Source organism: Odocoileus virginianus, chromosome 23 (genome assembly GCF_023699985.2).
Source record: "Odocoileus virginianus isolate 20LAN1187 ecotype Illinois chromosome 23, Ovbor_1.2, whole genome shotgun sequence".
Lineage (NCBI taxonomy): Eukaryota > Metazoa > Chordata > Mammalia > Artiodactyla > Cervidae > Odocoileus > Odocoileus virginianus.
This window is the reverse complement of record NC_069696.1, coordinates 11,041,559-11,067,954: the sequence shown is the minus strand read 5'-3', so window position 1 is coordinate 11,067,954 and position 26,396 is coordinate 11,041,559. Positions and strand designations below refer to the sequence as shown.

Sequence of the window (26,396 nt, the reverse complement as noted above, 5' to 3'; positions counted from 1 at the left end):
GGCTGTGGGTGTTGTGGAGGTACCCTCAGCGGTGCGATGCCTGACCCTAGCCCCCAAAGAAACAGTCATTAACCAGAGCCGGGAGAGGGCATCCCAGCTAGCGGAGAGGCCCAGAGTTGGGGGGGTGGGAGTGGGGGCCCCCCAGAAGGGGAAGGATACTGCTTGTGTCAGCAGAGCCTATGGGGCCAAGGAGCCCAGGACCAGGGCTCTGGGGGACGTGCCTTTCTGGGGCTCTCAGCGTTCTGAGTCCCTCCTGTGGCCTAGTTTCCTTGGGTAGATTTCTGCTAATTTGGACCTAAAATTAACTTTGCCAAGAAACTACGAAGCCGGTGTGTTATAAAAACACGCAGACGACTCAAGCAGGACCACCAGCAGCCTGGGAAATTTGAGTATAGATGCCTGTCGTGTACAACCAGCTGGTCACACAGACCTGGTAGAATGTTCTGGAGGTGATGCCCAATTTATGCACATTGCTTGTTTGGGTAGATACGCTGTACGTTAGTATTCCAATATGAAAAGCAGAGACTATTACAGAATCCCTGTGTCCTGTGCATCGGCTCACATGAACACGTGTGATTCACGTGAAGCTTTGGGTCGTCTCCGTAGGCTCAGCCAAGAGAACCCGTCAGTTGCTGTGCTGGCCCAGAGAGCCCAGGACGGGAAAGGATTTGGAAAAGCTGAAGGAACAGTTCAGGGAAGGGAGGACTGGGACTTCCCTAGTGGTCCAGGGGTTAAGACCCCACCTTCCAATACAGGCAGTGCAGTTCCATCCCTGATGAGGGAACTAAGATCCCACATGCCACAGAGCATGGCCAAAAATAAATAAATAAAACATGTTTAAAAATAAAAGAAAAAGAAGAGAAGGTTGAATGGGACGTGCTGAGGGTAGGGGTCGAGTTAGAAGAACTGAACGTGAAGGGGGCTCAGCTTGGTGAGGACTAACCCAGCAGGCCCCTCGTCCCTCATGAAGGATGTTCTAGTGGCTGACGTCCTCTGGAACCAGGAACGCTGGGCAGTCCTGGAAAGAGTGGGTCTCCCTTCTCTGGCGTGGCTGCATCTGAGCTGGGGCGCATAGGGGCCAGACTGTGGCCCTGGGTGGGGCTGGGGTAGATGGTATCTGGTCTGTGGCTCCCCCAAGCCTGGGGGAATGTGCCCACTGGGCACCAGCCCTCAGGTAGCCGGACACTTCAAGCTCTGAAGCGCAGCTCTCTGAGCAGTCATGCCACCCTCCCCACGGATGGTCACCGAGAGAACCCCCGTGTCCAAGCTACCCGAGGACCACATCTCCCTCTGCTGCTGGCCTGGGTCGTCAGTGGGGCTCTGAATCATCAGATGCTCTGAATCTGGGGTCAGTGGTGTTGGAAAGTTCTTCTGTCATTTATGTAAGAATCAAGCGCTATCAGGATGGCTGCTATCCAAAAGTCTACAAGCAATAAATGCTGGAGAGGGTGTGGAGAAAAGGGAACCCTCTTACACGGTTGGTGGGAATGCAAATTAGTACAGCCACTATGGAAAACAGTGTGGAGATTTCTTAAAAAGCTGGAAATAGAACTGCCATATGACCCAGCAATCCCACTTCTGGGCATACACACCGAGGAAACCAGATCTGAAAGAGACACGTGCACCCCAATGTTCATCGCAGCACTGTTTATAATAGCCAGGACATGGAAGCAACCCAGATGCCCATCAGCAGACGAATGGATGAGGAAGCTGTGGTACATATACACCATGGAATATTACTCAGCCATTAAAAAGAATTCATTTGAATCAGTTCTAATGAGATGGATGAAACTGGAGCCCATTATACAGAGCGAAGTAAGCCAGAAAGATAAAGACCATTACAGTATACTAACACATATATATGGAATTTAGAAAGATGGTAATGATAACCCTATATGCAAAACAGAAAAAGAGACTCAGATGTATAGAACAGACTTGTGGACTCTGGGAGAAGGCGAGGGTGGGATGTTTCAAGAGAACAGCATCGAAACATGTATATTATCTAGGGTGAAACAGATCACCAGCCCAGGTTGGGTGCATGAGACAAGTGCTCTGGCCTGGTGCACTGGGAAGACCCAGAGGGATCAGGTGGAGAGGGAGGTGGGAGGGGGACCGGGATGGGGAATACATGCAAATCCATGGCTAATTCATTTCAATTTATGACAAAAACCACTGCAATGATGTAAAGTAATTAGCCTCCAACTAATAAAAATAAATGCAAAAAAAAAAAAAAAGAATCAAGCGCTAAACCAAGCAAGAAAGAGTAAGACTTTCTCAGCCCAGCGATCGATGTGAACGTATTCACACCATGTGTACAACCGAACGGCTGTGTGTGCAATAGACAGGCAGTAATCTGATTATATCATAAATTAGTGGCCATTGCCACATGCAAATTTGAGTTTTTATGGGCCCTCTGTTTTATATGCATGTTTTTCCTGGCGCATCTGTTGCCGAACCATTTTAAAATTCAACCTTTATAACCAAGTTGATTTTTTTTTTAATGTGACACAAAGGATTATATAATGAAGGGTGAGGTTATGTAAGCTGAATTAACTCTCTTATTATTCACATGCATAACAATATTTTAGTTGCAGTTGTGCAATCTGGTCTTCTGTTCCTTGGAGATGTGGAGAGAATGTGTATGATCTTTATCAATGAAGTAATTAAGAAGTGTCTTTTCATTCAGTCCAAGTGTCACGATTTAGAGTTTGTGGCTGGGAATCCCGTGAGTGTTGCCCGCAGGGACAGCAAGCCTTCCTTAGGGACACACATGCTTCATGTTCACTCGCTCAGCGACCAGGTATTGATGAGGAAGCCTTTGCAGGGTGGGTTGCTGGGAGCTGTGAGTTTGCCCATCAAGATAAAACAAGGCACGTTTCTCCTCAAGAAGCTTTCCACCGAGCCGGGAGGGGAGACATGGACTGGAGCGGGGATGCGGAGGCAGGACATGCCTGAGCCTTTGGGCAGCCCCGGTCACAGTCCTCCATGCACACCTGCCCCAGATCCTCATCCCAGCCTGGAGGGACCCAGGGGAGGCGGAGATGCAGTACTTTGACCTTAGGACCAGAGAGAAAGAGGTTCCAGAAGGGTGCCCTGCTGGCCAGGGCTTTCTTATCAGGCGGGTGGTCTGTGCACCTTCTCTCAGGAGCCCTCCCCCGCCGGGATGGGGAGCCCTCGGGGAGCTTTCTTCCAGGGGTGTCTGTCTAGAGTGAGTCACAGCTGCATCTGGTGGCATAAGGCTGGCAGAGATGGGACACCATTCAGGGCGGGACCAGGGCCCAGGGATCACCCTTGGAACCTGAGAAATGTCAGCCCCTCCCGCTCCCAGGTTTACTGAGGGAGAACTAGACCCCCCCTTCGCTGCTGCCTCGTCACCAGCAGTAGGGGGAGCCGTTTGCTATCAGCACCAGCCCTTCCTGCCACCTGGAATAGAAAGCCAGGTGCAGTGGTGTGGCTTGCCAGGGCATGCCAGTGGTAAAGATCCACCTGTCAATGCAAGAGATGTGTTTTCAGTCCCTGTGTCAGGAAGATCCTCTGGAGTAAGAAATGGCAACCCACTCCAGTATTCTTGCCTGGGAAATCTCATGGACAGAGGAGCCGGGGAGGTTGCAGTCCATGGCGTCTTAAAGGGTCTGACATGACTGCATGAACACGCAAACACAAGCCCCAGGAATCAGAGGCCCCCATGGGCCGCCTCTGATGGCTGGATCACTTTTTTCTATTTTAGAAAATTCACTGACTAAAGGTGGAATGGTATTTTGGGAGGGTTGCAAGCCCTAAGGCTGTGCTAATAACAGATGCCACTATGCCAAAGTCTTTGTGTGGATCACAACAAACTGGAAAATTCTTAAAGAAATGGGGATACCAGAACATCTGACCTGCCTCCTGAGAAACCTGTATGCAGGTCAAGAAGCAACAGTTAGAACCAGACATGGAACAATGGACTGATTCCAATTTGGGAAAGGAGTCCATCAAGGCTGTATATTGTCACCCTGCTTATTTAACTTATATGCAGAGTACATCATGCAAAATGCTGGGCTGGATGAAGCACAAGCTGGAATCAAGATTGCTGGGAGAAATATCAATAACCTCAGATATGCAGATGACACCACCCTATGGCAGAAACTGAAGAGGAACTAAAAAGCCTCTTGATTAAAGTGAAAGAGGAGAGTGAAAAAGTTGCCTTAAAGCTCAACATTCAGAAAACTAAGATCATGGCATCTAGTCCCATCACTTCATGGGAAATAGATGGGGAAACAGTGGCTGACTTTATTTTTCTGGGCTCCAAAATCACTGCAGATGGTGATTGCAGCCATGAAATGAAAAGACACTTGCTCCTTGGAAGAAAAACTATGACCAACCTAGATAGCATATTAAAAAGCAGAGACAATACTTTGCCAACAAAGGTCCATCTAGTCAAAGCTATGGTTTTTCCAGTAGTCATGTATGGATGTGAGAGTTGGACCATAAAGAGAGATGAGTGCCGAAGAATTGATGCTTTTGAGCTGTGGTGTTGAAGAAGACTCTTGAGAGTCCCTTGGACTGCAAGGAGATCCAACCAGTCCATCCTAAAGGAGATCAGTCCTGGGTGTTCATTGGAAGGACTGATGTTGAAGCTGAAACTCCAATACTTTGGCCACCTGATGTGAAGAGCTGATTCATTGGAAAAGACCCTGATGTTGGGAAAGATTGAGGGCAGGAGGAGAAGGGGACGACAGAGGATGAGATGGTTGGATGGCATCACTGACTCTATGGACGTGAGTTTGAGCAAGTTCCAGGAGTTGATGATGGACGGGGAAGCTTGGTGTGTTGCAGTCCATGTGGTCTTGAAGAGTCGGACACCACTGAGTGACTGAACTGAACTGAGAAAGGTCTGGAAGTTTCTCCCAAATCCTCAGTAATGGTGCCAGCAGTCAGGCACTGATTTCCGCCTACAGATGTGAGAACCCCCCACCCCCGTGCTCACAGGTGCAGGCCAGGAAATCAAGCGCAGATGATGGGGAGGTGGTAATGGGAGGACCTCGCTGGGATCAGACCTCACTACCCTCCCTGCCTCTTAGTCACAGGAGGGAACGCTCCTCACCTTCTGGGACAGAGTCCCTGATGAAAACAGGCCTGGGTGCTGGGGGGAGGGGGAGGTGGGATCTGCAGGCCTGCGGGTGCAGAGGAGGGAGTGGACCGGGGGACTTGGGCTAGCAGCCACCTTGGGGACTTCTCACCCCTCATCCTTCACCCACCGCCGCTCCCCTGAAGAGACGAGAAAGTCAGGTAAATAAATCCAGTCTCCTTGTTATCACTCAGTTGAAAGGGTCACAGAGGACCCAGGGAGCATGCGATTCTGCAGTCCTATGGTGTCGGGGGTGGGGGGGGGAGCTGAGCGCAGAGAGGGGCCCTGCCTCCCACAGGAGAGCCGGCCGCATTGACGCTCCGGCCGCATTGACGCTCCGTCCAACAAAGCCCCAACAGCAGCCGGCTGGAGCGTTGCGCCCCAGACATCACATAAATATTTGGTCCTCAAAACACTGAGTTCATCTGGGAAAAAAAATCACCTTGACAAAATGCTGTTTTTACCGGTTAGAGAAGAGGACCAAGATCTTCTGTGAGAATAAATGCTTTTCTTTTCTTTAAAGAAAATTGAAAACTTGCCTTAAAACTTTTTATTGAAGTAATTCTTTCTATTCTATTTGAATAATGTTGGGGAGATAAAAACCCTCCATTATGCTTTTTTTTTAAAAAAATGAATTATAATTCAGAAAAATCCCAATAATAGAAAGTGGCATAAAAGGAATGCAGCGTAATTCTTATCTTGTTTTCCTTCCTAGCCTCTCTTGTTGGTTGTGTGTAATTGGCATCTCTTCAAAGAGGAAATGGGGAACTGGAATCAAGGGGCGTTCATTTATTTGAGTATTAAGACTGAACATGCATTATTTTTTTTGTCGGATTTTTCTTCTGAACCTTAGCATAGTTCTTCTTTTGTGGAGGTGCTCAATAAAAGACCTTTGAATGAGTGGAGGGTTCATTTTAATTTTCTGTGGTCACAGTCGTGTTTCTACCGGAAGCTGGTGGGTGAATCCGGCTGCTCTCTTGAGGAGGACCCAGACCACCTTGTATGAGGTGTCCTCCTGTTGACTGGAGCAGGGGTTTCGATGCAACGCTGATGAGCATTTGGATGGCCTGAGGACCTTGTTAAAGACAGATTCAGGTCAGGTCCGGGTGAGCCCTGGGCTCCAGCACGTCTGAGTCCCTCGGGGAGGCCAGTGCTGCAGGAACCTAAGGCGTGAGGAACCAGGCGGATGAAGTGTAGATGGGGTTAAAGCCCTGAGCAGGCCCCCTCGGCAGCTACAGCTGAGAGTTTTGTGTTTGTCTTTAAAGGTATGACACCGAGGGAAGAGGGCACATCACTTACCAAGAATTTTTGCAGAAATTGGGGATTACCTACTCAGCAGATATTCACCGGCCCTACGCGGAGGAGCACTTTAACTTCATGGGTCATTTCACGAGGCCTCAGCAGCTGCAGGAAGAGCTGAAGGAGCTGCAGCAGAGCTCAGACAAGGCCGCGCCCGCCAGGTGAGTCGGTGTGAGTCGCCAGGTGAGCCGGTGCGAGCTGCCAGGTGAGCCCAGGTGAGCCGGTGCGAGCCGCCAGGTGAGCCGGTGTGAGTTGCCAGGTGAGTCGGTGAGCGCCTCGCCGGGGGCCGGCGTCTGGTCTGCCCTGACCCTGGTCGTTCTGCAGCAGTCTCTCCCCGTGCTGGCAACGCTGCCGTGAAATTATCATGCTCGTTCACTGCTGTGGATTCGTGTGTGTGTGCGTGCTCAGTCGTGTCCTGCTCTTTTGCAGCCCCACGGATGGTAGGCCACCAGGCTCCTCCGTCCGTGGAATCTCCCAGGCAAGACTACTGGAGCGGGTTGCCGTTTCCTTCTCCAGGGGATCTTCCCGGCCCAGGGATGGAACCGGTGTCTCCTGTACTGGCAGACGGGTTCTTTACCACTGAGCCACCTATGAAGCCCCCGTAGATTCTAGAAACTGGTGTTAAGTCACAGAGCCGTGGAAACAGTGACAGACTTTATTTTCTTGGGCTCTAAAAATCACTTCGGACAGTGACTGCAGTCAGGAAATTAAAAGATGCTCGCTCCTTGAAAGAAAACTACGATTCACCTAGACAGTGTATTCAAAAGCAGGCATCGCTTTGCCAACAAAGGTCTGTATAGCTATGGTTTTTCCAGTAGTCATGTGTGGACGTAAGAACTGGACCCTGAAGAAGGCTGAGCACTGAAGAACTGATGCTTTTGAATTGTGGGTGCTGGAGAAGACCATCGAGAGTCCCTTGGACTGCAAGGAGATCAAGCCAGTCAACTCTAAAGGCAGTCAATGCTGAATATTCATTGGAAGGATGAATGATGCTGAAGTTGAAGCTCCAATACTTTGGCTACTTGATTTGAAGAGCTGACTCATTGGAAAAGACCCTGAATGCTGGGAAAGATTGAAGGCAGAAGAAAAACGGATGACAGAGAATGAGATGGTTGGATGGCATCACCAACTCATAGACACGAGCCTGAGTAAACTCCAGGTGATGGTGAAGGACAGGGAAGCCTGGTGTGCTTCTGTCCATGGGTCGCAAAGAGTCGAACACGACTTGGCAAGTGAACAACAAGACAGAGCCGTGATGGAGTTAAAGAGCTGTAATCCTACCTGGCCCTCCCCAGCCACACGCTCCAGTCACTCATGTGTTATTGGTCACCCTTGAGAACGGAAGCTTTTAGGTCCTTGCCAGCATACACACCGGGCCCTCCTCTGGGCAACTAGGATGCAGGTTCCAGGAGGACACACCTGCCTCTCCTTGGTTTAGAACAGTGCTCAACACCTAGCAGGCACTCAGTGAGGCTCTATCCAGAGAGTGCATGAAAGGACACATTCTTAAACTCAGTTCAACCTTGGAGTCTTTATCCCAAAGAAATAGTTCAGAGGAGCCCAGCAGGTGCAAGGTATGATGTGCACTATGTCTTCAAACAACAGCAACCAAGTGGACACCTGTCCGTCCCAGATGAGTACCCTGGCTTGCAGAGAACACGGCTCCAAGGAATGTGAGGTGGTGTCTACCAGTTATAGGCATCATCATGGAGACGGGGAATGTTTGTGATGGAAGACTGGTGGGCAATGTATACCATGTATGTATACCAGTATGTGTACCATGATGGTAACTACACCAAACACACGTGCCTGCCCACGAGGACCAGAAGATGCTGTGCAGAAGGTTGTATTTGGACAGTGGGACTGTGGGTTCTTTTCAAAGTTTAAAGCTAGTCACTAAGCCCATATTTTAAAATTTTTAAAGAATGGATAAAGAAAATGTATGTGTGTGTACATAAATATGTATCTACACACACAATGGAATATTATTCAGCCATAAAAAAGAATGATATCTCCCCAGTTGTGATATCATGGATGGATCTTGAGGGCACTATGCCAGGTGAAATAGATCAGTCAAAGAAAGACAAAAACGGTGTGATCTCACTCATATGTGGAATCTTAAAACGACAACAACAAGAGCAAGCTTGTAGATCCAGAAAATAGATTGGCTGTTGCCAGAGGTGGGGGGTGTCAGAGGGGGTGAAGGGGTCCAAAAGCACAGCTCACAGTTATAATAGGATAAGTCCTGGGGACGTGAGCAGAGTAAGGTGACCGTAGTTAGTCATACTGTGCTGTGTATTTGAAAGTCGCCAAGAGTAAATCTTAAAAAGTTCTCATCCTATGAATGGTGATGAACAGTATCTAGACTTATCCTGGTGACCATGTCACAGTGTATACAGATGTCATTATGTTGTACACCTGAAACCGACATGATGTTATATGTCAATTATGCATCAATAAAAAATTAAACCAGGAGAAAATGCTGCCACATTTGACGCGACGTGAGATGAGACAGACTCTCTGCATCAGTCCCCATCCTGGGCGACTCCGCGGCGCTCTCATCTGTGTGTCTGTGCATCTCCCGTCTGTCACTTCGGCTCTCTGTCCGCACCATCTCTGAATGAGCAAATGAGCTAAAGAATCCCCCGAAGGAGAGAAGCAATCCAAGGACACAGAGACGGGATGTGATGGCTGAATGGGGTTTAAGAGAAAGGCATGTTGAACGCACCCCTTGGATTATGTCCAAGTTGTTAAGTTATAAAGCCCAGAGGTAGAGAATTGAGTTGGTGAAATTTCGAGTAAAAATATGCGCAAGATTGGCATAAATCACAGATGCCATAAAACGAATGAAAGAGTGGAATTTATCTTTCCCAGACAGGGCTGGCCTCATTACCCACGCATGTGCCCTCTTCCCTTCCCTCCTGCCGCTTGTGAGTAATGAGGCTCGGAGAGGAACTGCGTGTCCTTAGCGATGCCCACACACTTTCTCTTCCCGCTCCCATTTACTGGGCACGTGTGGATCCGTCGCTGGGAGTGCTCAGAGCCAGTGGACGATGCCCCCTCAAGTCTTCACAGCACCAAGCTCGGCGAACCGACGCACGCTCAGCCAGAGCCCTGCCACCGTCATGCTCTCTTACCCAAGAACACAAGCCCAGTTCATAAAAATTCACGACCGGCCCCTCTTTTCTCAAAGACCTCACACTGTGAGGTTGTCAGGTCACTTTGCCCTTCAGGTTAGCCTGCTTTTCAATTTCGGTGTCAGTGGATCTTCCAGAAAACCCTTCGGGATGCAACGTTTCCCAGACTTTCAACCTCCTCGTTTATACCGAACTCTGATAAGATTCACAAATAGGAGTCGTGCTCATCGAAGGGACTGGAATTTCACGTTTGCTTCTTAAATTTAAGCGAATCGGTTTTGTTTAAAGTGGCCTGAGTACACTTTAAAAAATTCAGAAGGGTCCTTTCTCAAGCCCGTATTTTCCAGGCCTTGCTCCTTTGGGGCCTAAGTCTTAAGTTGAAGATGCAGGGTGAGAGCAGCATCAGTAAATCGGCCACAGAGGCACGGCTGGCTGTTTGGGATGCGAGCTGAGAGGCCCAGGAGCAAAGCCGGCTGGGTCGCCCAGGGCTCTTCCCGCTCTGCCAGCCTGACTGAGGGGCAGGGGGCGCTGTGGCCGTCCGTGGGCCCTGGCCCCACCCTCGCGGGGCGCCCGTCTGTCCAAACTGGGGCTCAGGTGCTGTGTCGCCTGCCATGGGTTCTGCTGGGCAGCTGGCCTGATCCCAGCCCCGAATCCTCACTAACTCTGTGCAGAGACTTACTCTGCAAGGGAGGTGATTATTGCCTGGAAACCAGTCCAAGAAAGGCTCAACGCCTCAATTCTCTAAAAATATGTATCTGCAAAAAAGTTCTGATTTTTTTTTTATACCTTCATTCGCTTCCCTTTTTGAAGGATTAAGTGGAATGTAATAGTTGTGATGAGGAGTAACCAGTTTGTAACATGGGACTGAATTCAGAGTACACCTGTGCGGGAATCCAGGCTGTTGCTTCTCTCGAGACGCACCCCGGACACTTTGCGTGGCTCATTTGTGTCAGCTTCTTGGCGGCACATTGGCCAACTCAGAACCGGGGGCCAGCGGGGGAAGAGATGGTGACCCACGCGGCTTCAGCGTCCCTGCCTCCCCCACCCCGATATTTTCTCAGCTTTTCCTCTCCTGATTTCTGACTTTTCTGTTGCTATGGATAATTTTTTCCCCAGGCACACCTAAGGAATCTATTTGTGGGTATGTATCCACAAAGGAGAAGGCAAAAGAAGAGGGTGGCAGAGGATGAGCTGGTTAGATAGCATCACCGATTCAATGGGCATGAACTTGAGCAAACTCCAGGAGATAGCGGAGGACAGGGAAACCTGATGTGCTGGGGTCATAAAGAGTCGGACACAACTTCGCAACTGAACAACTGGAGCAATCCACAAATACGTACCGCAGGTGGTAGACAATTACCAGCAAAGATTTCGAGTTTGGAGTTTCTGGCTTCTTCTTTTCCCCAACTAAGAACCTCACAGCCAAGCTGGAGTCAGATAGGCACAGTGTTCAGTGCGGTAGGAAGAGCTTTTGGAGACCTGGGTGAGCCGAGGTTGTAGAGTAGACTCCATGCCCCGTAGGTCCAGAGCGAGACAGTTCATTCTCAAAGATGTCCACACGTTTTTATTCCCTTACCAATAATTTCTGTTAAGTCTGGAAAGGATTTTTCCTGAAAGACTGAATCAGAAACTTGAACACATTCCCAAGGAAATCAGCCCTCAAACTCAAGCAGGAGCTACTGCTAGACCTTGTCCCTGTGTCCCTGTGAGGGACAGCTGACCAGCCCGGAATCCGCATGGGCGGACAAGGTCTCCTTCCTGTAAAATGGGATGACAGTTACCAACCTCCCTTGTCAAGAAGAATGAATGGGAGATGGTACATGAAGGTAGCACAGGTTCTGGCTTGCCAACTGATGCACACAGATGATGGCTGCGTTTCTTCACAACAAAGGACCTGAGAGCAGACAAGGGGTCCGTGGACCCCTGCCCCCTCGGTGCTCACCGACGGGACCCAGGCTCTTCGCCGTCCTTGGTCCCACTCCTGCTTCAGGGCCTTGGCGCCAGCTAATCCCTGGGCCCAGAGAGGTCTGCTGGGGGCTAAATCCCAGCTGAGTCCTTCAGCTGCGTCTCTGCTCAAGTGTTGCCTTCCCAGTGAGGCCCGCCCGCACCCACTCCTGGGGGTTGCAGCCCACCCCACTGTGGACATTCCCAGTCCTGCTCACCAGTGCTCAGCCATCCCACTGACCCACTGTGCAGGGCATTGGTGTCTTCTGTTTATCGTTGGCCTTGCCCCACCTGGAATGTAAATTCTGCTAGGGCAGCCACTCTGACACCTAGAGCAGTACCTGGCACATGACAGACACTCATCAAGGCTTCATCAGGTAGAATGGAGGTGTATTTCCATGTCTGTGATATCACTGTATTTTTAAATGCTTCACTCTGTTTTTAAAGTACTCATTCTAGTAAAAAGCCAAGGTTGTAATTTCTCTAACATAGTTTTTCTGATAATAATAATAATAATAATAAAATGATAATGATGATTTTTTTTCCCAGAGTATCTTTCAATATATGTATTACACCAAGGCTGCAAAGCATCTTGAAGATTAGCTGGTAGATGAATCATCAGATCATCACATTAGAATGATCATGGAGCTCTTGCTCCAAAGAAATTATTGGTTTTCCCTGCTGGAGTGTGTGTGTCTCAAATGTATTCTCTTTCAGGGATAAACTTAAGGACCACGATCAAGATATCAGCAAAGCACTCGCCAAACTAGATAAATCCAAAACTGGCTACATATCCTTGTGCAGGCTGCAGAAGCTGCTGCAAGAGTGTGGCTGTTCTCTGAAGGAAGAGGAGCTGACTGATCTTCTAAACAGGTTTCCTTTGAGCAAGTTAACTGTGGTTCTCACAGCACTGAAAATCAGGCTGGTCACGTCGCTTTCATGAATTTTTCCTTCTCTGTCCACTCAAACAGTCTTTTGGCATTGAAGTAATCCCCATGCCACCAAAAATTGAGTTTCAACCTGTGTTCAGAACTAAAACTATAATGTTGTACTCCCAGAACATTTATAGGAAAACGTGACTCAATTTAAAAAAAAAAAAAAAAAAGAATGAGCCTTCTAATAATCCTCTGGTCGGGCTGCGTTCTAATGGGTTTGAGTCACCCCAAAGCAAAATGAAAGCAACTTGACAAATACGTAATTTTCCTACACGTGTGTTCAGCGGCACAGTCATCATTTTTTCACGTCGTTTTTGTTTCACCCACGTTATTCGTACTTTTGGGCAGGAGTCAAGTCATCCTGCAAGGCTTATGAAACACAGTAGCCCTCTGCCCTGATGTCCCCCACCCCCACCTTCTCCCTAGAGTCAATAACTTCCAGTGCTTTAAACGCCTACTTTTGGTACTTAAGTTGATAGTCGTAAACGACAAACTTAAACAGCAACTTACTGATTTTTCACTTTTAAGGCAGTGTCTGTCGGCTTCCTATCAGGAAGATGTGGGTTTAACTCTTTTTCACCCATCGCATAATCACCAACCCCCTCACCCCCCCAGCCTCCCCCACCCCATGGAAACCCAGGCAAATTTACCTCCATGGGCTCCCCATGTTGCCATGTCACAGTTTCCTGTGATTCAGTGTTCAGGGTTTCTATTACTGTGATGAAATGATCACTTTTCTCTTCCTGTGTAGCATTTTGTTTTCCCTGGAGTTAATCATTATTTTTTTCTATTTGCTTAGTTTCTTTGTACTTCTTATCATTAATTAAACCCCAGTTCATTCCCATTTGTGAAATCCCTTTCCAGTGTGTTCAGACACCTGGCCAATCTGTCAGCTTCATCTTCTCGGATGTCCCTTTTCATGTTCCTCAACTCTCAGAAATTTTCTTGGTTTGTTTCATTAACGAGCTCCTCTCCTGTTTGTCTCTTTCTGAGCCTCCTACTGTTATTGACTAGTGAGCCACTTAAAGTGTCTCCCAGTATTTTAAATCTTTCCTGTCCTCCATCTCTTTTTCTTCTTGCTCCACCTTCTGGGAGATTTTCTCAGTTTTAGTTTGCAACCCTTCTTTTGAGATTTTTATCCCTGCTAATCATATTTTTCATATTTTTAATTACCAGCACATGTTTTTAATTCTCAGAATATTCCTTTTCTATAGCATCCTGTTCTTGTTTCATGGATATGCTAGTTCATTCCTCTGAAACTATTAACAATAGATTTTTTAAAGTTTTCTTCACTTGAGAAATGTTGCTTCTCTCCTCAGTGTTGCTTTTTCCTTCCATCTTCCATGTCAGACACTGTCCTCAAAAAATATGCCTCTAATAAGAGTGAGATACTAAGAAGCAGATTAAAAGTTCTGCACAGATAGGTAGAGCTAGTCGGCTTTGGTTTGAACTACTTTGGCAGGGTAATCTGGCAGGTAGTTTCCTTGGAAGACTCCCAGTGTCAGAATCTTTAAAACTTTTCTTTTGGGCTCGTCAGATTTCCCAGGGACTAAGGTTGCCAGGTAATACATAAAATGCTATGTTTAATGTAAATTTCAGATAAACAGGTTTCATTTTGTTTTCATTTTTAGTGTATGTTCCACGCAATATTTGGTATATATTTATACTAGTTATTTTTGTTAATCTGAAACCCAGCTTGCGGGGCCCTCCCTCAGGCTGTCTGACTTAGCCTGGGCCCTGAGAACCTGCATTCCTAGCAAGGTCCTGGGTGATGCTGACACTGCTGGACCAGAGCACCCTGAGAACCACTGTCTGACACCTTTTAAAAAGTTCTCCTTCTGTCATTTTAGGAGGAAGAGAGCTAGTTTTGTGCTTTTGGGCCACTTTAGCTACAAGCCTTATCCTCTTGTAATTTTGAATCAAAATAATTCATTTGACTGCCCCCCCTCAAACTGCTTCCACTTGCAGTTTCTAACCTGCCACATCCCATAGCTGTGCAGGCTGGCAGTTCTATGACTGAGCACCTGGATGTCACGTTCCTCTCTTTGTGAGGTGAGGATGTTAGCATTCCCTCTCTTCCCCCTAAAAAATGTGAGCAGTTGCTCTAGAATTTGCAGCCCAAGTGAACAACTAGCCTAAGTCCCAGGTCAAGTAACACGTTACTCCTTCTTGGGAGGTCTAGGCGCCTTATTACAGAGTAAGTGTTCCCAAGTCCTATCTCCTGTGCCTTATAACAGGGGTCCTTAAACCCAGAGCCACAGACTGGTACTGGTTCAGCCTGTTGGGAACCAGACCGAACAGCAGGAGTTGCGTGGCAGGCAAGCTAGCAAAGCTTCACCTGCCGCTCCCCAACACTCACATTACCTCCTGAATCATTCCCACCTCCATCATCAATGGAAAAATTGTTTTCCACGAAACTGGCCCCTGGTGCTAAAAAGGTTAGGGACCTCTGCCTTGTAACATTGCTCTTATTCACTTCACTTATCCATTTGCTATAATCACCCAATACATTGTTCTCGTAACGTTGAGCAAACAATGGTTTATTAGACCAACTAAGAATAAGAAACATAAAAGATATTATTATTTTTAAAATATTTATTTATTTATCTGGCTGTTCCGGGTCCTCGTTTTCGTACTTGGGATCTTCTGTCTTCATTTCAACATGTTGGATCTTCAGTTGCCGAATGTGGGATCTAGTTCCCTGAGTAGGGGTTGAACCTGGGCCCCTGGCATTGGGAGCATGAAGTCTTAGCCACTGGACAGCCTGGAAGTCCCTCAAAGATATCATTTTACCTTCATTTATTCCTTCTCCCACCCTCTTTCTTCCTTTAGGTAGATCCATGTTTCTGGCTCTTTGATTTTCTTTCTCTCAGAAGAATGTGTTTTAGCATTTTTGAAGGCCAGGGTGGCTGTGATGAATTCCCTCAGTGATTGTTTGTCAGAGAAGGTATTTATTTCTCCTTCACTTTTGGAAGGTAAGTTTCACTGAATATAGAATTCTAGGTTGGTGATTTGTTTTTCTTTCAACATTTTAAGTATTTCAGTCCACTATCTTCTTACTTGCATGATTTCTGGTGAGAAACCCCATGTAATTCTTATCTTTGTTCCCCTATAGATAAAATTTCCACCCTCTCTGGCTTCTGTAAAGATCTTCTCTTTGTCTTTGATTTTCTACTATTGCCCAAGTTACTACTGACGTGTTCCTACCAGCTTACAGCTCCAGAGGTCTTTGTTCCAGGAAAGCAGACCTTGTCTGTAGTTCTCTGTGTTCACCCATCTCTCCAGATTTGGAGGTCATGTTTTGCCCTGTGACCTCGATTTTCTAATGGGACCAAGGAAGACCATTGGTTTTCAGCTTGTTCTGCTTCCTTCTTATCTTAAGAATGAGAGCGACCCTTCCAAGTTCTTAGGTGTAGAGCCCCCCACCCCCTTTCTGTCGCTTTTTCTCTCCATGTCCCACCTTTTGTCAACTACAATATTTTTTTTTTGCAAAAGCTCGTTAACTTTTACATGGCCTACAGCCACAACCAGGTCCTCTCTGCTTGATTCATAGGTTGATTATAAAACTCAAATGCCATTAAACAGCATTTCATAATTATGACTGTGTACATATTCATACTTCATAGTATTCAGTGTCCAAGAAATGAATGAAAATTAGCTTTCTTCTCAGCGGCTCTACCCCTGGGCCTCCGTGTCCACCTCATCATAGGCAAACCTAGGGACACCATGCATCTTTCTGAAGCCATTTGGGGAAAGGCTGCAAATGAATATATACAGAGTCGTAGTTATGAAACGCTGTAAACTCTGCTGTAAGCTACTTCCTAGAGCAATCACCCTACAGTAGGGTGACTTCTTTAACCACCGCTGTTTTCTGAAGTGGGGTTCAGTGTTTTCTGAAGTTCAACACTGTCAGCCTTCAGCTCTCCCCAGCATCTGCCCTAACTTCCTGTTCCCTCCAATTTCCCCTGGGTTCCCTCTGCCCTAGAGCCTGGCTCCTTACCTCCTGTTCCAGCTCACCACCAAGAGCCTCCTAGACTGTCCAGGGTTGGAGCCCCTGTTGCTTACGCCCACATCTTTTCATTTCTAAATTTGCATTCTTATTTTGCTGGAGTATTTCCTGGAGTAATTTCCTAAGAAAAGGGGGGACAGGAAAACAATTTTCTCAGTTCTTTGTCAGAAAATGTTTTTTGTTTTCCTCTGCACAGATTGTTAGCTTGCTGGAACATAGACTCCTAGAGAGCAGGTCATTTTCCCTTAAAATTTTAAAGGCTAGTGCTCTATTGTCTGCATGTATGTGTATGTACATGTATATGTATACATGTATGTATATGCATGTACATGTTAGTGTATGAGTGTGGGTGTGTGTGTGTGTTTGTATAGAGAAAAGGACAATTTCATCCTCAAGTGCCTGTATCTTCTCTTCTTCCTTAAATAGGGTCTCCTCTCACTAAATCTATTTCCAGCTGAACATGAATTCAAATGCATTCAGTGAATAAATCACAAAACATAGCACCAGATAAATAATCAACTAAATGATTACAAGAGACTCTTGTTAAAATGTAGTTAGGCCTGATACTTTCATAAACAACACAAGGGCTGTGGAATTTCTGTAGTCCACCTGTCAATGGGGTGATCAACTTTTTTACGAGTTGAAACCTTAATAAGGATCCATCGCTCAGTTGCTTGTTTCTTCTCAAAGACCTCTTGATGATAAACATCTCTGTTATTTATAATTATATGTAGATTATTCTTTTCTAGATCCAAAATAGACTTTTCTAAATAATACTGAGATTAGCATATGCATTTGATTTTATTACTAAATTTTAATACCAAGTTGGCAATTTACCCTGCCGATGAAATGGAGCTGATTATCCTCTTCCTCGGCGTCTCGGCCGCACGAGCCAGCGACGCGGGGCCCGTGGAAAGCAGCTCTGCAGCTGTGGTTGGAGAAACGGCTCTTGGCTCCTTCTCTTTAGAAGCCGCTATTCCAGTCGCTGGAAACTTTCCTCTCCACTTCCTGGCATTCCGAGCTGTTCTTTGACACACGCTCCATCCTGCAAAGGAACATGTAGGGGTTAAGATGCCAGTGATCCCCAGGGAATCTGTTACAGAAACGTAAACTTTGAGTGCCATCAAGCTGTGTTTTGCATTATTTTACATCTTTAATAAATAAGCTCTATAGTCTCATGAAACTTGGATTTGCTCTTGCAGAATCTTCTTTTAGAATTAGATATTTTTTCTGCATGTTGGAGTGGAGCACAGGAGCCTCTTTTTCTACGTGGATGTCCTTGTTGAGACACACACACAGATGGAATTTCTTTTTAAAATATTTTTATTTACTGATTTATCTGCTGCGTCGAGTCTTAGTTGGGTCACATGAGCTTTTTCGTTGTGGAACCCGGACTCTCCAGTTGTGACGTGTGGCCTTAGTTGCCCCGAAACACGTGGGATCTTTGTTCCCCAACCAGGGACCAAACCTGCATCTCCTGCCCTGTACGGTGGATTCTTAACCACTGGACCACCAGGGAATTGCTATTTGAGAAAATACTAAGCTGTATAGGTTTTGTAAAAAAAAAAAAAAGATGTTTTGGGTGCTCTGAGCTTGACAACATAGTTTCAACCACTCTTTGATAAAGAATTTAACGTCTATTCTACTCAGCCCCTCTTTTCCTTGTCAGTTCCTCTGACATACTTCCCCGATTTCAGAGCCCCTACCATTTCTCTGAACCATTTCTCAGTGAGGGCCCTGGCCAGCTAAGGTCTCGAGGAACACAGCCCCGGCCCCCACCACCCGAGTCCTGCCTACATCCCAGCTCTGCCATCACCATCAGATGCATCTCCCCAGATCACGTCTCCTCACACATCCCGTTCATGCTGAGGCTCCTGCATCTGTCCCCATCACAGGGCCGGATTCCTTAAGCCAGTCCCCCACCCCGTGGGGGTGGGGGACTCTTCTGCTCTTCAGCCCCGTGAGCCCGACTCTCCAGCCTTCAAGGCTCAAGAGCTTCAGGGCAGCGTGGGCTGCGGCCCCACCAGAGGCAGCGGCCCCGTAGCCCTTCCCTGAGCCCTCATATAATAGCATAGCTGACCCACGTGCATGCACCTACAAGCCAGAAAAGGTGTCTCACCTTTATTCATGTCCTCCCCACTGTTTTGTACTCAGCAGGTGTTTGTTGACTGAGTAAGTGATGGCGTTTCTAACTAATATATTATTTTCTTTCTTTGGGGACAAGTTGGGGAATTGGCTGGCACAATAACTCCATCAATTACCTTGACTTCTTGCGAGCGGTGGAGAACAGCAAGCCGGCAAGACCTCAGCCCCAGGAGAAAGAGGAGAGCATGCTGATCAATTTTGCAGCTCTCAATCCAGAGGAGGTTCTGAAGAACATCCAGGAGGTTGTTGCTGCCTCCAGTCTGGCTTTGTCAATGGTACGACAGACCACACATGCCTTTACTGTGGGAACTGAAGTTCTGGCACCATGCCAGTTCCTGAAAACCACCTCTCAAGCCAGCCCCTCCTCCTGGGCCCCTCCACCTCCCTCCACTCTCCTGAGGCATCAGAACTCAATGGTGGGTCGGGATCAGACTGTTCATGTGAGCACATGTGTGTGTCCATTTTTGCTCTGTGCAAAGCTACCATGATCACACCCAGCATGTGTTGTGTGAGGCCGAAGCACTCACCTCCAGCAGACGCAGGATCTGCTGTGAGGGTAGGAGTTTCTGGGCAAAGAGGGCAGAGGATGGAGGCCTGAGGTGAGAGTGGGCTCCTGGGCCCATGGGGGTGGGTGATGCCATCTCAAGGTAGCCTTGAAGAGGCTACCCAGGGCAGGGCTGTGGCCAAAGACTCACTGTGACCAGGAGCCCCGGAAGTGTGAGAAGGGAGTCCCCCTGGTACCCTGACATTGAGGCTGACATTTCTTGACCCCATGGGGTATGTCAAGACCCGGCCTATGTGGGGATAGTGCCATGGGGCACGCCCTCGGAAGACAGTGCCTGGACCATGCTCCTGGCGAGGGACTGGTCCCCCTCGAGGGTCCCCACGTGAGCTGCCCCCTGCAGCAGATGTGGGAAGAGGTGGTGCCGTGTGCAGAGGGCAGGCCTTGCCGCCTGATGAGATGGTGAATCCAGAGCTGCCCATGCAATGCCGGGCGCGTGGTCCAGACAACACAGTGAGAGCAGGGCTGCCTCCATGTCTGCCATACACAGACCCACAGACTGGCCCAAACACCCAGGCCCAGGCTCTCTAACCCCCTCGGCACCGGAGGCAAGCTGGGCTCCTGGGTCCAAGCGTCCGGGGTCAGGGGGAGAAACGAGAGGCCAGGGGCAGCCCAGCCAGCCTGTGACTGTTCTGGAATGCCAGCAAGCATGGCCTTCCTCCCAGACAGCGGAGATGTTCTGCGTGTAGGAGTTCACGATGAGGATCTGACACTTTTGTGCCTTTTTTTTTTTAATAACTATCTAAGGATCACAGATTAGTATGACCCCTCGCCGCAGGTCAGCTGGAATCCCATCTATATACCCTGTCGACACCAGGTTGCCCTGGCCCAGGGGTCACCTCGTGAGCATTGCAAACTCAATGTGCACGGGGGGCCAGGAATAAAGAAGTGATGCAGGGGTTGGGGCTGGCCGCAGCAGGCTGGGGGGCACAGCCCTGTCCAGAGGGCAGCTTCTGCTCAGCACCCCCGCCGACCGACCGCTGCTGAGCTGAGAGATGGTCCCAGTTCAGCTACATCTTTGCATTTTTCATGAGCAGCTATGAAGCCTCCTGGTTTCTAAATGTCAGCACGTGTTTCAGATCTGTCAGAGGCACCGTGCAGGCTTCTGCAGTCCACGCGCAGGGTGGCCCTGCCCTCTCCCAGCTCAGGGTGGCTCCACGCCACCCCTCTCAGGGTGGTTCTCAAACTGAGGTCCGTGGAAGCTGCGGGAGGAGCCCCGGTTCTCACTCCCGAGAACTACTCCTTAGCAGGTGAGGTTTTAAGCAGGAGAGTGAGATTCTCTGGCCACGAGACTGCAGGTGGCCTGGGTGGGGAGGGTGGCCTTTGTGGCAGGGAGGGAAGGAAGGAATGACGTATCTGAGGAGAGGGGTCAGCAAGGGGACAGAGACACATGCGGCATCTCCTCAGGTCACGGGGGACCCATCTCGATGCAGCCTCTTATTTCTGAAATGACGCAGCAACAGCTTGTATATCTGTGCAGAGTCTATAACTCCCTGAGCCTTTGCATGTCTGAGCCTCCCTGCCCCCAGCCTGGCTTGTCAGGCTGGACTGACACACGAGGAAGCCACCCAGCCCCCAGGGAAGTGCGCGTCCCGTGGCCACAGTGAGCCAGACTCCAGCTCACCCCCGAGGTCCACGGAGCCTTGCGGCTCCACGGGGCCTTCTAACGCCCTCAGGACAGGATGCTCAGTCAGCGCCCTTCATCTGAAGGGTCATTCCCCTTAACAACCTGCTGAGATCCACTATGCGAGGTACCTGGGACAGGTGTGTCTTCAGGTCTGCCGTAGTAGAACTTAGATCAACTCGAGTTCTGAAGTCCCGGCTTTTATACTGAAGGCGCTCAGCGCCGAGAACTTGAGGGCTTACCGTGGGTAACATAGCCAAGGTTCAAAGTCTACCTCCCGGCCATGGCGCCAGAGGCTTCCCACCGTCGCTGGCTATGTCGTATCCCCACAGGCAAATGCACGCTCACAGCCAGACAGCAATTTGAGGCTAATTTGGTGACACGCATAACACCACCCCCTGGACTTAATTAGTCCTGAGTAACAACCGCAGGGAATTTGGGTTTCGGTCTGCAAGCACGTTCAATTCTCACTTAAGAAACTAAAATCTTGACCTGCGCCTTGATATAAGTTTTCTAGTGCAAGAAAAACGAATGATTTTGTTTCAACAGATGGGGGAAACGTGCTTTCTTTTTATAGCAAATGTTTGCACTTTGGTGTGACTGCTGTCCCGTTGGGTTGACACTCTTCCCCAGCCCCTCCAGCACAGATGTCGGTGGTGGGGTGTCCCTGGGAAGGAAGGCCGTTCGGGCTCTGGCCAAGGGGAGGCAAAGGACAGCAGCCTCAGGGTCCAAGCCCTGGGGTGGGGATGGGAGGGGTGGTCCCCTGCCTGCTCCTCCTGGCCACACTTCTGGCGTTAGACTCCCATCACGAGACCCCTGCCCTACATTCCAGTGCAGTGGAGTTTCATCTGAGCCTCAGTTATGAATGATTCCTTCGGGAGCTCGACTTTACTGATGAAGAGACCTCAGGCACCTTCCTTCACCCCTCGGCTTGAGACCAGTGAGGGCGGGGTTCCTCTTTCACTCCTCTTCCTCTTCGTATCTGGGTTGGAGGGTAGAAAGTGAGTTTCCTCAACAACACATCGGCTCCTATACCAGGCGCCCCTTCTACCTGTCTCTCAGTCCTGGTGCACTTATTTAGTAATTTGGAATCTACAGGGAAGTCCCATTCACTTGATTTCATTTGCATTCCGGAAAGCAATACTTAAGAAAAATATTTTTGAAATATTTATTTGACTGTAATATCTGCTTTTTTTTCCCTTAATTGTAGGCATTTTCTGCACTGGATAAAGAGGACACTGGGTTTGTAAAGGCTTCGGATTTTGGACAGGTTCTTAAGGATTTCTGTTACAAACTAACAGATAACCAGTATCATTATTTTTTGAGAAAACTCAGACTTCACCTCACCCCCTACATAAATTGGAAATATTTTCTCCAGAACTTCAGCAGTTACGTTGAGGAGGTAAGAGTGTCAGCAGCACATAAGCATTTCTCTTTGGAAAAGGGCTAAAATTAGTCTTGGCAAAATAGATAATTGATTAAAACCATGTCACATAAATCGGCAACCACCTGAGTTAATTAGCTCATTATAAATGAAAAGTTGATATTGATTCTACATCGAGTGTCAGAAGGTACATATGTATCCTTTACTTCATTGAAATATTTTATTTTACTGATTTTTGAAGAAGTTTAGGAGAGGCTTCAAAGTTCTGGGAGTCATAGGTCCCTGAAGATGATCTAGTGTCCAGAGAAGTCAGGCTCTGAGGGAGACGGGACCCACTTAGGAGACCCTTGTTGGGGACCCACTATGTCCCAGGCCCTGGGCCATGCAACAGCCAAACCTTGGGTAGGGGTCAACGTGGTTGTGGCGGGGTCCTGGGGGAAGTCTAAGAGGGCTTCCTGGAGGAGGGTGGGTGGCTGACCACAGGGCTCTTATTCCTTCCTGGGACCACTTCTCTGGCTGCATGAACTGTCCCTTAGGCTGTTTCCTGCATCTCTAATTGTAAATGGACCAACTTCAGTAGTGACAATCACAGGCTACTTTCAGTGAACTTGGATTTCTTTGGTCACCGTTGTGTGCTGAGTGAGAGGGTGCTATAGTCCCTGCCTTCATGGAAGGGAAGATAAAAACAAATATGAAAAATACAAAAATTATGCAGCAGCTAAATCGCAACAGGCTTGTGATGGAATGTATTTAACTGCAACCCCCCCACCCCCCGCCATCAGCTACACACACACACACACCGTCATAGCTGGATTCTCCTTGCCTGGAGAATTCCATGGACAGAGGGGCCTGGCTGGCTATAGTCCATCGAATCACAAAGAGTCGGACACAACTGTAGCGACTTAGCACACAGGCACGCATAGCTGGACGCTTGGGTCATTTCTGACTGCACACATTTGTATACTATCAACATCTGAGCCCATAAATCCTCAGTCACTTACGTGGGATAAATTCTTGGAAGTGAGATTGCTAGAGCAAATAGTATGAGCATTTTTAAGGTCCGAGGCTCAATACAGGAATAATGACAGCAGCAAACTCTATGTGGGCAAGGCACTGTTCTTAACCCTTTACACGGACGGACTGGTGTGATTCTTCTGCTGTCACTAAGAGGAACATGGTAATAATATCCCATTTCATGGATGAGAACACCAGGGCGCAGACATCAAGTCATTGTCCACAGTCACCCGGGAGGTGGGTGGCAGAGCTGGTTAGTGACCCCGGAAGCCTGGCTCCCGACTCCAGGCTTCTAAACGCTGTGCCAGCTCCTCTGTGGCCTGTGAATAGTTTCGTCTTTGCCATTTAGATGGTCATTCCTAACAAAATGTACTATTGTGTTGCCTATTTTAAAACTATATATATATATATATATATATATATATATATATATACATGACGTTCTATCAAATTCTGTCTTCAGAGCTTTAGTTTTTCTTGCTGTACTATCACGAATTTAAGATTTACCCATGTCGTTCCATGGGCTTCAGTTCACTCACTGAAGCTGCTATAGAGCTAGCCAGTGAAGTGAGAAGTGGATCCATTCCATTGAATGGGCAACCCCGTTCGGTTGTCATCCTCCTGCTCACGGCGGGCCGGTGGTTTGCGGTTTTCTCCGTAGCAAGCAGAGCCCAGCCGGGCTTCTGTGGCGTGTCCTTCGCACACTCAGGGTCACTCCACGTGGACCGACTGGGTCGGGGAAGGGGGAGGGAAGGCACAGGTTCAGCTCCACTGACACCCCCACGGTGGCTGCGGCGACTGGCGTGTACTCTGGCCGGCCCTGTGGGAGAGCTCCCCACGTGCCGTATCCTGGAGCCCTTGGCATTATCGAGATTTAATTTCTGCCGACACTTTCGAAAGTTATCAGCCACCCAGGCTCCCTCCTCTGGGAACTGCCTGGAAGGGCCCCGCTTCTTTGCTGGGTGGTCGTTGTGAACATCTCCTCCTGATCCGTGACTGGTCTTTTCTCTTTGTTTATGGTGGTGCTCCCTATTTTTATGTGACTTACACCTTTTTTGCTGATTTTAAAAGAAACACCTGTTGAGAAAATTTTGGAAAATACAAGTGTAAAAAAAAAAAAACAGTCATTTAACCCCATGATGATGGTGCAACAGGAACAAGCTCCATCCTGCTGAATGAGACCTTCTGAGCTCCAGGCCCACCCAGCACATCCCTCACCTGGAATGAGGGAGGAGCTGGGTGGAGCAGGTGGGCTCCTGAAGCCAGGTACCACCTGCCTGCTTCCTCAGCTGGGTGGAAGCCAGGCAATTCAGCTTCCGAGCTGGTCTTCTTCCCAGGGCCCATGGGCTGCTTTGGAGAGCTTATTCGTCTGTTTCTAGGGCATCCCCCTGCAATTCTTCTACTGTGGTGAAATACATACACTGTAAGTGTCACCATCTTATCCTTTTCTAAGCGCACAGCTCAGTGGCTTTACGCCCACTCAATGTTGCTGTGTAACCACCGCCAGAACTCTCTTGATCTTGCAAAACCAAGCCTCTGCCCCCATTAAACACTTAACTCCCTACCCCTCTCCCCCAGTCTCTGGCAAACACCGTCCTGCTTTCTGTATGAACCTGACAACTTTGGGTGCCTTGGATGAGTGAAATCACGCGTATTTGTCCTTTCGTGTCCGGCTTAGCTCACTAAGCGTAATGCCTTCAGCGTTCATCCTTTTGGAGCACGTGTCAGAGCGCCCTTCCTTGTTAAGTCTCATAATATCCGTCGTATGGATAGACTGTATTTTGCTTATCCATTCACCTGTCAGCGCACACTTGGGTTGCTTCCACATTTTAGCTCCTGTGAATAATGCCGCCGTGAACCTGAGCGTACAGATGAAATGCATGTTTTTACACAGTGGCGGTAACGCTGTAGATGTAACCACATATCTTGCTTTTTTCCCCCTTAACACTGGGCGTGTCACTTCAGCTTCTTCCAAACTAAGTTAAATGTCTATAACATTCCACCGACTCTTAATTTTTAAGCATTTAGGGTTTTTAACCCCCAGTTTGTGAGATTGTAATATGCTTTGCAGTGAAAACTTTGTATGTCTATGTCCACATTTTGGATTTTTTCTCCTAAAGAAAGAAACCGAGAAATAAAATAACTGGGTTCAAAGGATAGGAATACTTTTATTGATCTTGAAAGCAGCCCTATTTAAAGAAAATAATTTTTTTTTTCCTGTGAGGTTGCATCCTGTGAAATTGCCATCTTTAGAGCCCTAAATGATTGACTATTGACAATTTTATATGGTTTAAGCTAATAGTGGTAGTAGAAGCTGTTTGTATCTATTTACTTGATTTGGAGCACAGCAATCATTGTGATGGAGAAAATTAAAGTCACCCCTAGGGATAAAGTGTTAACAGTTTAGAATGAAAGTGTTAATCACTCAATCGTTTCTGAGTCTGTGCAACCCCTTGGACTCTAGCCGGCCAGGCCCCTCTGTCCATGGATTCTCCAGGCAAGAACACTGGAGTGGGCCGCCATGCCCTCCTCCAGGGGATCTTCCCGACCCAGGGACTGAACCTGGGCCTCCTGCGTTGCAGGCGATTCTTCACCATCTGAGCCGCCAGGGAAGCCCGGTAACATGGTGTACTTACCTCTGGTCTTCTTCCTGATACAGACAGCCTTTGGCGGTGGGGTCACGGACAGGGAGCATGTGCTGCTGAAATGGGGGTTATTGGGGATTTTCCTCAACTCTTAAAAGACTCTTTTTTTAAACATTTATTATTTGTATCAAAGTAGTATATGGCCATATAGGGAAAAAAATGGAATTGTTGCAAAAGATTTCAGAGCAGAGACCACTTGATGCTCGGTTCACCCCAGTCCCATCCCGCAAAGCAGCCCCGGTAACCCTGCTGTTCCTCTACCTGCACCTCCCCGTCTCTCAGCTCCTTGTTCCCCCATTTCTTAACCACAACCCCCCGCCCCCGCCGCCAAACTTGCACCATCTCCCACCCCAGCCGCCCAGCCTCTCCTCTGGGCCCGAGCGCATCCCTCCCGGAGCTGCCTCTTCCCCCTCCCGTGACATGGCTGGCATTTCCGCGTCAGCAGTGTTTCTCTAAAGCATGGGTCTCGTGGGATGTGCCCCGTCCCACCCAGCTTGTCCATCAGCCAGGGCTTTCTGCGGGCTGCCCTATATCCTAGCAAGAGAGACAGACGAGCAATGAGAACATGTATCAGATGTCAGAATCTGATCT

General features: G+C 48.3%; 1 protein-coding gene and 1 long non-coding RNA gene across 5 annotated transcripts in view; one reads left to right on the top strand and one right to left on the bottom strand.

Moving 5' to 3' along the window:
• EFCAB6 (EF-hand calcium binding domain 6) overlaps nucleotides 1–26,396 on the top strand; it is a 241,475-nt gene that overhangs the window by 182,119 nt on the left and 32,960 nt on the right. For all 4 annotated transcript variants that reach the window (XM_070453475.1, XM_070453474.1, XM_070453473.1 and 1 more), the window contains 4 exons: nucleotides 6,373–6,567; nucleotides 12,205–12,360; nucleotides 18,656–18,851; nucleotides 21,973–22,164. In XM_070453475.1, coding sequence (XP_070309576.1) covers nucleotides 6,373–6,567; nucleotides 12,205–12,360; nucleotides 18,656–18,851; nucleotides 21,973–22,164 — 739 coding nt within the window. The remainder of the gene's footprint in view (nucleotides 1–6,372; nucleotides 6,568–12,204; nucleotides 12,361–18,655; nucleotides 18,852–21,972; nucleotides 22,165–26,396) is intronic.
• On the bottom strand, nucleotides 5,643–13,140 carry LOC139030568 (uncharacterized). Its single transcript, XR_011482949.1, has 2 exons — nucleotides 13,073–13,140; nucleotides 5,643–7,468 (listed from the first exon to the last, which is right to left on the bottom strand). It is a non-coding gene; the product is annotated as an uncharacterized lncRNA (long non-coding RNA).